The following is a 15,412-nucleotide window of genomic DNA, read 5'->3' on the forward strand; positions in this document are numbered from 1 at the left end:
GATGAAATTCACCCATAGGTGAAGGGCCTGTACAATTCTGGATGTATTTACAATGAACAGGAAGATCATACAGCACATCTGTGTTTAGGTTCCAAACAGACTGGGATATAGAAGGAAGTAGAGAAGAAGCCACAATCTGTGGTTATATGTGTTCAGGATATAAAATGGAAATTTTACCACTTCCTGAGTAATCTGGCTTCTTTCAGGAAACTAAGCAGAGGAACAGGAAGAATTAAATTCACCTTTCCCAATCCGCAGAGAAGCCAAATGGCTGTAACATGCATCCCAGTTGTTATGCAATCAGCAGAAAGAGAACAATAAAGCTGTCAAGTAGCTATTTTAATGGTAGTCAAGCTCTCATCAGCATGATCACATGGCATACTGTCTCTTCTTAACTGAGGATGGGAAGATGGTAAAGTCAAAAGGAAACAAACATGATGCATGCTTTGACCTTGGGCATTAGAAGGGGAGAGTGAGCAGAGGGTCTGAGAAAAAGAGATTGAAAAGAAGGAGGGCAGTGGAGACACCAGAACAAGAAGAATCAGTGGCTGAACTTCTTAAAATGTGTTATAAGTTATTTAGGATAAATAATAACAATAATGTATTTGATCACAAACATACCGTCAAAGGTCCACCTGAGTCAAACAACATATTGGGATAATGTGTTTAAGGCATATAAGACAGCAGCATGCCTAACATCACATTCTGCCCCCTTTGATAGACTAGGTACCCATTTACAGCTGGGCAGCCTTCAAAATAAGTCTAGAGCAAGACTAGCACTCATGCCTCTACAAGTGTAGCAAGATACCTTAACCACTCTGCCCCCTGTCCCAGTATAGCAGCGTAAAAAATGAAATACTGAACATTGACCTTATGGTGATATTTTCCAGCTAAAGGAAGTGAGAAGCAGAAATCTGTCTAAACATTTTGACTTTCACAAAGCTCAAAAATATTGAGTACAGGAGCCAATAAAAGCCGAGAAAGTGTAATAACTAGTTAGAACAGACTTGTTGAGACATGATAATGCAGATCCCTGCAGTCTAGTGTGTTAATAATAGCTGCCAGCCAGTTCTTATTAGAAAGATTGTACACAATATATATTTTGAGATGTAGATATGCACAGTGTTTGTGTACCCCTAACTAATCACAATGAAACCAGCTGCAGAACTAAGAATAATCTGTACAGATATCTGGTATCTCTCAGTAATAATTCTGCATCCCTTTTACTCAATAATAATCATAATGATTATCATTATTGTTTGTTTATAGTAACTGAGAGCTTCCCTTTTCCTGTCCCTGCATTTGTCCAGACAGTCCCAACAAGGACTCATTCTTGCTTCTATCCTTTCAATTTCCCTTCCCTCATTTTAGGTACATAGAACACCCCTAAAAGCCCTATTCAATTGTAGAGAAATCCTACTTAGCTCAAGCTGTGGCATGAGCAGCACAGCCCAAACCATCTGGAAATGTCAGCTTTCTAAAATCTAAGAAGCCTTTTCCAATCATGCACAAAAACCCTATTTTTATTTCCAAAGTCTTTTAACTTGGTCACATGCTGGGCAAATTTGGACAGCAAAAGACACATCATTGATACAAAGATCCTACCTCCCATCCTTTAATATATTTCAGCTCCTAGATCCAAGTATGAGTATACTGGATCTTTTACAAGAAAAGATTGTATTTTTTTTTAATCTGGAGGAAACAACATATCTTTCCCTTGCCTCAGTTAGAGAAACCAGTGGATGTTTTAGCCGACATTAAACTAAAAATCAGCCTGAGGCACTGGGGCAGAGAGGAGACTGGAAAATTTCAGCATAAATTTTTGAAGCTTATCGAAGTTATAAATGGAGGCAGGGTCTTATAAGGGAGTGTCATCAACCTTAATAAAGATAGGTTCTACCACGTCTGCTTGTAAAAGTAAGTCATAATATTTCGTCAAAGGACATTCAGAATTAAGTTTTGTGGCATAATGAAACATATGGAAGGTAGTAGTCTTTATTCTTTCTCTTTCTTGTTTCAGTTTCTAGGGAGAAAATATTTTATCTTATGTTTCTGTCACCTTACATTTCATTGAAGTAAGAAGACACATACAGAGGAACTTAAGAAAAAACTGAATTTAAATAATTTAAACAAAAAATAAAAAATTCTGATGTCTTTTTAACATAAGATGCCCAACCACTTTATCTTAGAATTAGAAAATGAGATAATCAAAGTGTTTAAATCATGTTGGTGGAGTAATGGTGCTTATCCTATAACTTAATCCATACCACAAATTATACTATAAAATTGTACATGGTCAATAATACCAAGCACATAATTTGTTTCTCCCAAATGGTATTTTTCTCTCAGACATTCAGACCAGCAACCCACAGGCTATGTATTACTTACATTACTTGTGTGAAGTGATCCCATAGGAATTCTAATTGGAAAGGGGAAAAAAACAGTTGTAGGAAGGACTTACTGGGCGTGTTCAGATGAGCGCACATCTGCAGTATGTGGCACCGCAAACCCATCTTTGGCACTGCACATGCTACACATGCAGGCATTCCCTGCAGTGCTGATTTGCACTGGAAATCCTGGTGTCAAAAAAACCTGCAGTAGAAAACAGGGAGGCACAAATGGCAGCAGCATGCACCACCTGCAACTGGAGCCTGGCCAGCCAGAACCATATTCCAGCTGCTAGCCAGGCTCCCTTCTGTCACCACTGGAACCCTGGGAAGTCCCCAGGACTCCAGGTAAGGCTGTTGGGGCCAGTCCAAATGCTGGCCCCAGCATTCCGTACCAGACCTGAGGCAACTTGCCACGTGCCAGAACACACATGCAAGGGCGTTCCCAGGGACAAGTAGCATTTCTGATATGTGCTGCTGCTATTTGTCCCTAAGAAGATGCACGTTTGCTCATCTGGACATGCTCACTATGTTTGTTTACCCATCAACTGTTGGATACCATTGCACATAAGGTATTGCTACATTAGTCATGGAGGTGACCATAGTATAGTATAGGTATTGAAGCCAGCTTTAAACTAGATAACTTGGGTTCTGGTTCCAGTCTAACTGTGGCAGCACTGAGTTCATGTGGGCTATGTATCCTGCTTCTTGAATAAAACTAGCTAGATTAAAGCTATTTAGAGTATCTCTGTACTGTGCTTCAGTCACTTCTGTGATTGCAGTGTAGACATACCCTTCAAGTTAGTCATTTTCCTGACTTATCTAACAATTTGTGGGTGGAATACTTGTAAGATTTTTTTTATGCAAGTATCCATCAGTTTGAATTAATATTTTAAGAGGTCATATAAAGTCAGATTTTAAGGCTCTCTTTCCCTATGATTTAGAGCAGCTGCCATCTGCTTCTAGTACCACAGCAGTATTTGTGGATAAAACTTCCCAGTTCATTATATAATGAAACCTTACTTTTGGAGAGAAGCTCATAGATTTATGAATAGCAGAGCTGGAAAAAACTATTCAAATAATCCAGTCTGACAGCTTGAATTCTTAGGACTTCTTTCCATCCCATTTTTTAATTATAAATCCCAATGTATTGAGTTGGGAGTGGTGTCCAATACAATGCTGCATAGATCCATCAGTTAACATTGTCATTTAGGGTCTTGACAAGAGGGTAAACAGCACAATACTGAATTGAAAGCTGAATGATACTGATTAGGACAGAAGAATAAGAAAATAAGGAACAATGAGAAGTAACTGACAGTATTATGATACCAGCAGCTAGAATTAGAATTTTGGTATATACAGATCTGGCTGTTAGTCAGCTGTTATATCAGGACTGATTGCTGTAATCACAGAGTTTAGGCCTTACAACCTTCCTACCTTTAGTTCTACCCATACTGTGATACCATCACTTTTGGTGGCATCATGATCAGCTTACCATGTTGAGATGGATGAGAAAAGGAGTAAATGGAATTGCATTGGTGTTATCAGGGACAAAGTGCATGTACATCTAACAATATTCATTGCTGATATCGCAGCAAATTTAGATGCCGACCAGCTGGGTTTGGAACTAGACATAAGTATTGTGGTACAATCAAGAAAACAGAGACATCCGTAAAAATACATACAACATTAAATGCGTATCCTACTGAAACACAATCTGAAATGCAGATGCTTACTACCTGGCTAAATTAAATTTCTCTCAACTTGACAAATAAGTTGCTGTTTAAACAGAAACTGTTTTGTTACAGATCTGTTTCTTTCGTGGTGGATCGGCCATTTTATCTCAGGAGAAATTCATTGAATGCCTGGCATGTTATTATTTATTGTTGGAAACTCTCATATATCCCATGGCACATGTAACATCTGAGGGGTGGGGAATGGGGGCTGGGCTTTGTGAAATAAAGCTGCTAGAAATGCAACAATGCAAAAGTATTACAGTAGTTATCCTTAAAACTATCTGTTTATTTAATTTCTGTTACTGGGACCACATTTCATGAGTTTTATTCTTTCTGTTCTTCTATGGTTGACGTGGGTAAAAACTTAGTACTTTGGATACAGAGGAAACCTCCGTTATTTGGACTACTGAAAGTTAAGGTTATATGTAATTTCCATACAATAAATCTGTATATATAAAGACGCATGGCAGTGTGGGACTGCATAAGCATTGTCATGTATTTTAGTGTTGTTCAGTTGAATACCAACTGAAGTAATCACGTGATTAAATGTTTGTTTCTAATTAATTGTGCTGAATCTTTAACAAAAACATTTTTGATTCCAAGAGTTTCCTGTCATGTTAGTTAAATACGTATTAACAAAATGAAAATGTTGTAAGCACCTGAGAGCATATGATTTCCCCCTTAGTTAGGTTTTACGTGATTCGTATTTCTGATGTCATAAACCTATCATAATATCTTGTAGAAAATAAAACATTAAAGAAAGTAACTTTCTCATGTAAAAAACTAGTGGAAAATATACATATATTACAAATAAAAAACTCACCCTCCGTACTTTTTATAGTTGAGTTGTGGCTTTAGAACATCCAGTGTAGCCCTGGCTATTGTATTGCATACCAACTCTGAGTTTTTAAATCACTGTTTTCTGTTGCTGGCTGTTGATGACCAAGTACTGAATAAGTTTTTAATAGTTTTGAAGATCCTTTTACATTATAATCCTTTGTTATATATGCTTTCACATCAATGTCCATATTCCTGAAATTCTTTGCTCTTTTTTTTTTTGATTTAACTAAATCTTACCCAAAACTATAAGGTCATTTTTGTGGAAATAATAAGGTTGAATAGTTATAAGCCTCCCAGCACCTCCACACTAGGCCCTTTGTATATGTAGTGATCAAAAATCTGTTAAGTCATTACTGATGTTCTTGCACCAAAAGATTTTTAAATCTGTGGACTATTACATCATATGGAAGTTGGGGACAAGGAAGAGAAGAGGAACAAAGAGTCTGTCTGGCCATGAAACAAACTGAGGTTATCTGAAATGGTTCCATTTCCTTAGTTGTTTTAACTGAAAAATATCTTTGTTCCCTAGAAATACCCAACCATCAGCCATTAAAAATGTATTAAATGTGGCAAGGTGAAACATTCTAATATAATAAAGGGCTTACTCGATCTGTCTCTCCGTAACTCTCTTGGAGCACTCTAATAGGTTACTGAAACAACCAATCAGAGTTCTCCAGGGCGTTACAGACAGGAGGTGGCAGTGTGGTGGAGTGCCACCATGACGGAAGGGACAGAGCAGGAGGCCCCACCCCACCCCAGTCCTGCTCCTTGGAGGTGGCGGCGGTGGGGGGTGCTGGCAGAGGGGAGCAGAGGGGAGCCGAGGGAATGGCAGAACAAGCTTCCCCCGACTCCTGGGAGGCAGCAGCAGCAGCATGGGGGGGGAGGTTAGGGTTAACAAGCTTCCCCCTCCCTGTCCTCACCCATTGTCCTCCTCCATCCCCACTGTCATTCTTGATGGGCAATTCACTAGTAGATATAATTGTCATGTCCAGTTAAGAAAAAGACCCTTAATGCTCAAAGTCGTCCTTTTGCAGTCCTGTTTACATACAACACTCAGACTTACAAGACCGTATAATGACTACCTGTAGCCTGTCAAAGTTTTGTATACCTGTTCACCTGCTTTAAGCTTATGCTACAGTGCTCGTGCATGGGAAAGAGAGCTGTCTCTAATTCTATGTCGCTGAAGCATGGCAGCTTCTGGTTTGGACATCAGCTTGTATTCTAAAATACAGTATTATCTTTTGTGTAGTGCTAGTTTGAATTCAGATGCTTTGATGCCAAATAAGAAGTTCTCCTTGTGTCCAGAGTATTGAGAGGCATAGGCATTTTTTTTAAATGTTGCCAAACAGGGATATCAATCTTTAGCTGGTCATGGAACTCCTGTGGTGTTTCTCATGTAAACTCTAGCATCCTCCTTCCCTTTTTGCTGCAGCTGATAATCCTTTGGTCTCTGAAGAGAAAGGGCCCTGTTACCGGTTTGTCAGTGCAGGAAAGCAGTGCATGCACCCTCTCTCTGTTCAGCTCAGCAAGCAGCTCTGCTGTTGCAGTGTTGGCAAGGCCTGGGGCCCACACTGTGAGAAATGTCCCCTTCCAGGAACAGGTAAGAGGTGCCCAGAAAACACATACACATGCCCACACTCTGTATATGTTGCACATCTTTTCCCACATCCAACAATTTCTTTTTTGGTCTTATGGACTCATGCCAGTTTTGTAAATATTAGTAGAACAGTTAAATGTATCTTCTGTTGTTGTCCTGATAAATATGCTTTCATAATGAGGATGGGATTTTACTTATGACGTGATAGGCTTTAGCAAATAGTTTCACCCCAAAGTGTGCAATTTTAACTATTTAATTTCTGTTACATAAGGAGGAATTCAGCATACACTGTCACTGTCATGTGATTATGTTTACATTAAACCAAAGTGCACTTACTGCTTTTTCTGTGAAAGGCACAGGCAAAAAGATGGGAGCTTTTGAGGTATTGGTCATGTCTACATAGTAAACTTCCTGTGCCTGGCAGCAGCATGCAGACCTGTTTCATGTGGACTGCCTCCTAAGCCATGCAGCAGTCTAATTAGCAGGGCAGTAAGCTAGCTGATCCTGTCATATTCCTGTGCCAGCTACCCCACGCAAAATGCTACGTTAGGTTCTCATTCTGCCAGAGGTTTTCTATATCCCATGTGAGTGCTTTAACCCACAAGCTATTATGGCATGGATGGATGTCTTGCTTTTGCTTTCCTTCTCAACTGTGACCAGAAATTCCACTCTGGATTCAAGACATCTTTTCTGACTCTCCTGTGAAAATTTTCAGCATTGCCGTTTTTCAACAAGAAAATATTTCAGAAGAAAATTCCCAACCAGCTTTATCCCCAAGCCCACTGAAATCAATGAGAATTTTAGCATCAACTTTAATGGAAGTTGGATTTAGCAGTGCCATTTTTGCACCACTAAAATTCTGTCTGTACTCATTGCAAAAACAAGGTACAAAATTTGTGGAATTTCTTTGACCAGTTTTTTTACTGTCATTTCAGGCACTTATTTTAATGCTTTAATAGGAAATTAAATAGCAATTCTGTACATGACCATTTTAGAAGTAACAAATGCATATGGAAGCCTCCTTTTTGAAGAAGCTAAATTTAACCTGACTTCCAATTTTGTACCTCTAGGTAATTAGACCCACAGGTGAGGTAATATAGATATTCAGCTACCTGATACAACTTCAGGCAGTTAACTAGATTTTTAAATGATAACATTCATCCCCACAAAATTGCACCTGCAACTGACTACATACTCAGTGTCAGCAACTAGCTCTTAAGCTTGGGCCTGTCGTGTCTATTAAATCCTTGTTAAGTGAAATAAAGCTTGATTATAATAGAGATTAGCATTTACAAAAAAAATACTCAAATCAGAATGAAACCATCCCTCCCCCCCTCTGATCGTGTGCACCCTGTGCAAAAGATCCAGGAGGGTCAAATTTAAATGAAAAATTGAGCAAGGTTTTATAGAGTTACTGACTCCAAACAATTTAATGATGTGCTGAAATTCCAGTGAGAATGTCCCCCTGTCCCACTTGTAAGTTTTTTAAGATGCAGGGCAAATCTTCAGCTGCTCAAAAGTATATTGCTGAACCTATGATGCTTTTCACTAGCTGAACTTCTTTACAAAGTTCTTGAGAAACCATGATGAAATATGTTACTCACATGAAGGGGCAAGACCCTTACATTTCTTCTTATACACATTGTCCACCATATAAACATAAGTAAAGAGAGGCAGTTAGCCATGTTAATCTAAATTTGTTAACACAAAACTATGACAGGTTTTTAACAAATAAATGACAAAATCAGAATTGATATATTTAAAAAAAAATCAAATTATTTCTACAAGTAAGAATTCCCCAGAAGGTCTCCAGATACAGTACAGGCTTTAGTTTAAATGTACAAATGTAAGCAGCCTCATTTAAATTTAAAACAAACCCATTGTCCTGATTCAAGCGGAAATAACAGGGACAAAGTATTGTCCTCTGAAATATTACAGAAATAACAGCTTTTCATAATTTAAAAAAATATAACTAAGATAATATTCTATTCTGCCATATAAACATAGCTGTTTTAAGAGCAAAGGTATTAATGAGGCCTTCACTGGACTACTTTTGGTCTGCTGAGCTTTCAAGTATAGCATAGGAATCGGTTGTATTTGAGGAGATTGATCACAGAGGCATAGTTCTTCATCTGCTATCTGCCCAAACCACAGGACCTAGGATGTCACCCAGGGTCAGAATAGGAACTCCTAGCTTTAAATTGCTTTTCTGTCTGATGAATGATCTGATTATATATCAATCCTGTCTTAGCACACTTTCAAGTAATGCTGTTAAAAATACCAAATGAACAATCTTAGTTATTTTTGTGTTAATTAAGATTTCATGAATTAACCTTATAAATCTAGATTTTTAGCATGATATCTCTAGTACAGTGGTAATAAACTGCTTTATTATCTAGTAACTGCAAATAGGCAATTATAGAAATAGTTAATCTGTTATTTATGAAGTGTAAACAATGGCAATTTGTGGGGAAGAGTCCTGCCATTCTCACTCAGAAATAATATATTGTAGACAAATAAAAAATGTATGTGGTGGTGTATTTAACATAGCTGAAGGAACCAGACTAAAGTCCTCTTACAGAGGGCTGAATTAAGTCCTAACGTAGTTTTTCGGAGATGTTCAGTAATATTAGCATGCAGTCTGTGTTTTTTCTCTAAATATAAAATACTTTGTTATGAACATGTTCGTACAGTATCAGGTTTGATTTGTTAGCAGTGTTTGTTTATTTTCCACTGTGTCAAACAATTGCACTTTTAGACACCTAAAAGGAATATTTTCCCATCCCACATCTAGCTGCTTTTAAGGATATCTGCCCTGGTGGAATGGGTTATACGGTTTCTGGCTCTCACAGAAACAAGCTATATCATCACCCTGCAGTTAGAGTACAGCCACCTGTCATTGGCAAGACCCAGATTACTCAGCCTGTTGCTAAAGGTACTTCTCCTCCACCTCTCCCAGCAAAGGAAGAGCCAGTGGAGGCACTGAGCTTCTCACAGAAAAGTGAGCCTGAGGTGGCTGTGCAAGAAGGTGAGAATGGAAAAGGACCTTGGAACTGTAGTTTAGTTTCTCTATATTTTTGTGCATGTATTTCTTTTTAGATACCTTTTTTCTATAGTTTGTGTATAGTGCCTATTCTGTTTTTATATTGCTGTTTCTTAATAATGTACCATTCCATATAACCGGATACATTATGTCATAGGATGCTGGTTTTTTAGGTTTTGCTGTTGAAAGGCTCCTGTCAGACGCTAAAATATCTACACAGAGAGAAAAAAATAGTTTGGACTTGTTTTTGTGAATAAGTGAAACAGAAAACTTTTGTTCTACTATAAGAATCACTATACCATCACCCTGCAGTTAGACTACAGCCACCTGTCATTGGCACTATAAAGTATTAGGCATCCTTGGAGTATGACAAGGCTCTTCACTGTTTTATTTCTTAAACTAAGGCCTTTCCGAATTTGTTTCTGTAAGTTTTTCTTGGTCTTTGCATGGGTTTCTGCAAACTCTTCTAAGAATCATTAGCGGCTACAAGCACCTTACTCTTAACATGCTTAATATGAACGCAGAAGCAAAGAAATACAGAAAGCCTGCAGCATGTGCAAAAATGAATGCATTGCCAACACACTACTGGTGAACAGAATACAGGCCAGCAAAAATATGATTCTGAGGAGTGTTCTGATGTTTTTGAGTCCATATTATTATAATTTCAAACAGCAATTTTGGTATATGGGGTCTTCAGTCTGATTCATTATTATAGCAGAATGAAACAATATTAAGGAAGGAAGGAAGGGAGGGATGGCAGAAGGGAGGGAGAGAGGGAGGAAGGAAGATTCACCCCTATCATATGAGGTACCCAGCCAGATTAGCAACTGATGTAATTCAGTGTAGCTCTACTGACATTGGTGAAGCTATACTGATTATACCAGCCAATTTTGAACCATTTGGCATTTGCTATGTATTGTTTATTCCCAGGGATTCCTTGGACCAAATTCTGAAGTTGTATATGTTTATTACTATATTTAATGTGAGTCTTTCATCCTCCCCTGTTCTGTAATTCATAAGACTAGATTTTTAAAAAAGTTTGCAACATCTTCAAAACAAAACCCGCAAAATCTAGAGTTATTTAATTTGGAGACATACATGAGTTTATTAGTAGCTCTAACAGCTTTTAGGAAAGTAATAAAAGAACCTGCTCTGGAGCTAAAAATTGCAAGGGCTATAAAGAGGCGTGCGACAGTATTGCTTGGTATAGTGTGCCAAATTCTGGTTTCAGGGTAAAGCCATTGATTTCAACAAAGATACTTATTAATACCATTGGGACATCAGATTCAGACTCAGAATTGTAAAACATGGGTTTAATTCTGCTAACGACTGTATAGGTCTTTCGTTTTAAGGCCTGGAATTCATAAAAGTAACAGTATGCATTAAACTGACATGTTTTGACATATTATTTCTATGTAAACTAATTAATTCCTTTTCTTTTCTTCTCTTTTTCTTTCTGATTTTAGTGGCAACTGCAGCCCCTGAGCAGGTAAAACATGAACTGTATATTATATACCTGTGTGAAGTAAATACAATACAGCACAGTAGTCAAAACCTGTGGGATTTACGCATAATTGCAGGAAGTGTACAGATGAGAAAATGGTAGTTACTGTTGGAAGGGATGACCGTGCAAAATCATTTATTAATACATATACTGGCAAGTGTACTCACATACTAGTTGAATTTCCAAAAATATTTATGAATGACAATGAAAAATAGAATCATAAACAGGGTTCCTGGTTTTCCTGATAAAAAAATCGCAAATTCTCTGATAAAACCTCCAAAATCTGTGATTAAAATTAAAGCCCCCCTCCCCCCCCTACAGTCGCCCTAGCCCGCTGGTGCCCCTCACTCCACGTCCACAAGCCCTTCACCCCCACCCACACCCCCTGCCTCCCCCCAGCCCTGCCAGAGGGGCCCTCAGCTGCTAGGGCTGTAGGGCCAGGACTTGGGTCTGCAGCTCCCTGCCCCCAGTAGAAGGCAGCTGCTGCTGCAACAGAGCAGAGCATGGATCCTGGCTCTGCCCCTGCTGCCTACTGTGGGTTTGGGGGCGGGGCAGTGCCTACTCCTGGAGGGCAGGGGGGATCTGCACCCCCAGATCTGTGCATGGGGCAGGGGTGGGGGCAGGTACATCCTACAGATTTGGGCTCCCACCCTGCTGCTCTCCCCTGGGGCCTCCACAGTCCAGTGGGTGTGACCCAGATGCTGGGCCACACAGAAAAACTGCTTGCAGCTGTGAGCTCTGCGCTACTCTGGCGATGCCTCCCCTTTGCTTGGGGCTGCAGTGAGAGCCACAACCCTGCACTGCTGCCCATGCTGCCCCCACACATGCAGAGGATGCATCACCAGGGAAGAACAGAGGTTGCAGCTGCAACCAGCTTTCCTGTGGGGTTGCACTCTGCCCTGTAGCACCAAGTCACACCTGTCAGGCTGCGAAGGCCCTGGGGGAGGGCAGCAGGGTGGGAGCTCAAGCCCACAGTGCGCAGCCCATCCCCACCTCTGTCCAGTGCACATATCTGAGAGATGCAAGTCTCCCCCTCCCCCTCCAGGAGTGTGTGCAGTAGTGGGGATCCACCCCCTTGCCTCTGGACAAGCCACCCACAGCCTGTTCCACTCCCTGCCAGGGCCCTGTAGCTGTGCATTGCGACCCCAAGCCCCAACCCCCTCACATTGCCTGGCAAGACAGCAGCCCTAGCTCCAGCCCTGCCCAACACTGTCCCTCCCTCCCTATGGGGGCCTCAGTCCCCCCATCACCCCTCCCCCCCCCACACACACACACACTTATCTGCAGGAGCTGCTCTCCAGGCTGCTTGGGGCCATGTGTATATACATGCACATGGTGCCCGCTGCCTGACTGCACTCCTCCCACTCCCTCCCAGCCCCTTGCAGGCTGCAACACTGCAAAATATGCAGGTTTCTCTGCTAAAATGAGAAATCCGCACTTTACTGTGGTAAGGGGGAAATCTGTATTTTACTCTATTTTTCCATGGGAACTGGAAAACCCGGATCCCTGATCATAAACATTAAAGCTTTGGCTTCCAATTCAGCGTTATTGCCATAAAGCTTGGGTGTTGGTTCAGTACTCTATCGCTGTTCAGCAAAACCTGTGGTTAAATTTAGGCATATGCTCATGCTCCATTTACTTCAGTGGGCTGTAAACACAGAATTAAAACTAAGTATGTAATTAAGGTGCTATCTGGATGAGGTATGCTTCCCTCAATTGGGGCCCATACGGATAGTTTGCAAAATACACTAAGGGTGTGTATAGTTGAAGCAGGGGCCTTAAATTGAAGCAGTGGATTTTTAAAAACACCACTTCAATTTAGGGCCAAGTAAATGCCTGTGTCATGCACATACCCATGCACTTACCTGCCTTTCCAATGGCAGGGAGGGGCTGCTAGTGGGCAGAGTGGTCCCTGGGCTGGGGCGGGTGCTTCCCTCCATGGCAGCAGCATCCCCCCCTCCAGGTGGCACCCAGCTCAGGTGGTCCCAGGGGACGCTGCAGCCGCAGAGGGAAACACTGGGCCCCCATGCAGCTCAGGCAGGCAAGCAGGCTCCAGGGTGGGGAAAATAAAGATCATGTTCACTGCTTTTTTTTTTTCCTTGGGCAGAGCCTGCCTTCCCGGGCTGCTGTCAGGCTGCCTGCATGAGCTTCTTGCAGAGCCCCTGAGCTGCATGAAGCCCAGTGCTTCACTGTGCAGCTATAGGGCAGCAAACTAAAACTCTTCGGAGGTGTTTTAGTTTGCTGCGCCCCAAGTCATTCAAGGTGCATTACTCCACTGAATTTGCTACAGCAGCTGGAATTACTGCGCAATATACCGCTGACACTTGCAAACATCAACATCATTAAAGCGGTGCAAAAGCATTTAACCGGCTTTAAGTGTCATGCACACATGTCCCTCATTTCATCTACACATGACCTATAACACTAAACAACTGCACTAAGCTCCATGTGGTTATGAAAATGTGTGGCTGAAAATGTATTGTAGTAAATTCATATGATTAATAAGGCACACATTTTAAAGAGTGTGGCTGACTAACCATTGGATCAAACTAAAGGGAAGGAATGAAGTCTCCTTTTTTTATGATCCATATCAAAACTGAAAAGTATACCTGAGCCAGCACACAAGTTATCCCCTAGTTAAACTCAAATTATTGCGCTCAGTACAGCATGAAATTTAATGGCCTCTGGTAATCAGGAGACAAAACCAAATGATCTAATGTTTCCTGCCTGCCTAAACACTATGGCCATGTCCAGATGATGTGGTTGTATGGTATCACCGCAAACATGTCTGCAGCACCATATACCAACACATTCAGTTGTTTTCTGTGCTGCAAGGATATCCAGGGGGCAAAAAAACCTGCAGAAAAAAGTGGCATACACAGGGGCAGCATGCACCACTCAGAACCAGAGCCCAGCTGGCTGAAGTCGCACTGCAGCTGCCAGCCAAGCTCTATGCAGCAGGATTGCCACTGCTGCAGCCCCAGCAGGCTCCCAGGACCCCAGGTAAGGCTACTGGAGCCAGCCCAGTGCTGGCCCCAGCCTCCCCTACTCTACTTAGGATAACTTGCTGTGTGCCAGAGGGCACATGGCACAGGCATTCCCCAGGACAAGGTGTGCCCCTGAGAAACAAACATCCACGCACATGTGGAAGTGGCCTATGACTCAAATTTCCTCCATATGAAGTTATATAATTGTAATACTTTGCACATCTTTCTGACAGAAACCATCAATATGTTTTGTGATTTTTTTAAACAGAAAAAATTTAAAAAGTCATATAAATCAAGGATTTGCTTGGTATTTGTTTATGTACCTTTTGCTGAGGCATGCTGTTATTTTCTCCACTGAGTGGTCTGTGTGATTATGAAAAGCAAGGCTCTAAAATAGAGTACTGTATTGCAGTAAGCAATCTTCTAAAACTTTCTGCTTTGATTTGGTAGGAATAACAATAGCTGTGCTTCATTTTACTTCTCTATAGGTATGCAGGCTTCATAATCATATGAAAATAAAAGGTGCAAGACAAAGGATAAGAGAATTAATCATAATGGTCAGAGATCTACAGTTACATGAGTGTGTTCTGCATGGGTAATATAGATCCATGGGCAGATCTAGGATTTTGAAAAGGCAGGTGCAGATCGTGCATCATCCCATATAAAGCAACACATTTTTCTCTGGTTAAAAAGAAATGAGATTCTTTAGCAATATGCCAAGGACCTATGGCTACATTATTCCAGTTAAAATCAAAGCAAAAACAAGTATAACATTATTGGAATATATGTTGATTTGCTATTATGTATAAAACACAATAAGCTAGGCAAAAAATAGTTTTAAAATGGTTGTTTCATGAGTCATTAGAGTTAAATGTACAGTAAAAGCTCTGTTATCCAGCATGAGTGGGAAATGAGGGGTGCCGGTAATCTAAAAATGCTGGCTACCTGAAGCAGGGGTTTTCGGTTGGATGTGAAGTGTGGGGTAGGGGTGGCAGCGGCTGCCACCACGTGTGAGCTTTCCCACCCCCTCCCACGTCCGGCCAGCCAGCTGGAAATTCTAGTTAGTAGAGTGTGCCGGTTACTAAAATGGCAGTTAACACAGCTTTTACTGTACATCTCTTTTCCAGATTCATAAAACAAAATCTAGCTTCTTGAGCTTGTTGGCAGTGCATCTAATTTGTCACTAAAAGTTATTTCCACACTTGAGTTAATGTGTTTAGCTAGAGTTAAAAACAGTCCACAATTCTGTTAAATAGCAGCTTCATTACCAGGAGCTAGGGTTGCCAACTCTGACTGAAGCTATTCTGCAAGATTTTCT

General features: G+C 40.8%; 1 protein-coding gene across 12 annotated transcripts in view; it reads left to right on the forward strand.

Moving 5' to 3' along the window:
- The window catches only part of LTBP1 (latent transforming growth factor beta binding protein 1), a 357,999-nt gene that overhangs the window by 222,279 nt on the left and 120,308 nt on the right, over nucleotides 1–15,412 (forward strand). For 5 of the 12 annotated variants that reach the window (XM_090045635.1, XM_090045667.1, XM_090045616.1 and 2 more), the window contains 3 exons: nucleotides 6,396–6,563; nucleotides 9,355–9,588; nucleotides 11,070–11,092. In XM_090045635.1, the coding sequence (XP_089901761.1) occupies nucleotides 6,396–6,563; nucleotides 9,355–9,588; nucleotides 11,070–11,092 (425 nt within the window). The remainder of the gene's footprint in view (nucleotides 1–6,395; nucleotides 6,564–9,354; nucleotides 9,589–11,069; nucleotides 11,093–15,412) is intronic. The other 7 variants (XM_090045646.1, XM_090045658.1, XM_090045719.1 and 4 more) reach the window with 3 other exon arrangements.

This window comes from Crocodylus siamensis, chromosome 1 (assembly GCF_052110815.1).
Source record: "Crocodylus siamensis isolate JL-2025a chromosome 1, ASM5211081v1, whole genome shotgun sequence".
In the NCBI taxonomy this organism is placed as follows: Eukaryota; Metazoa; Chordata; order Crocodylia; family Crocodylidae; genus Crocodylus; species Crocodylus siamensis.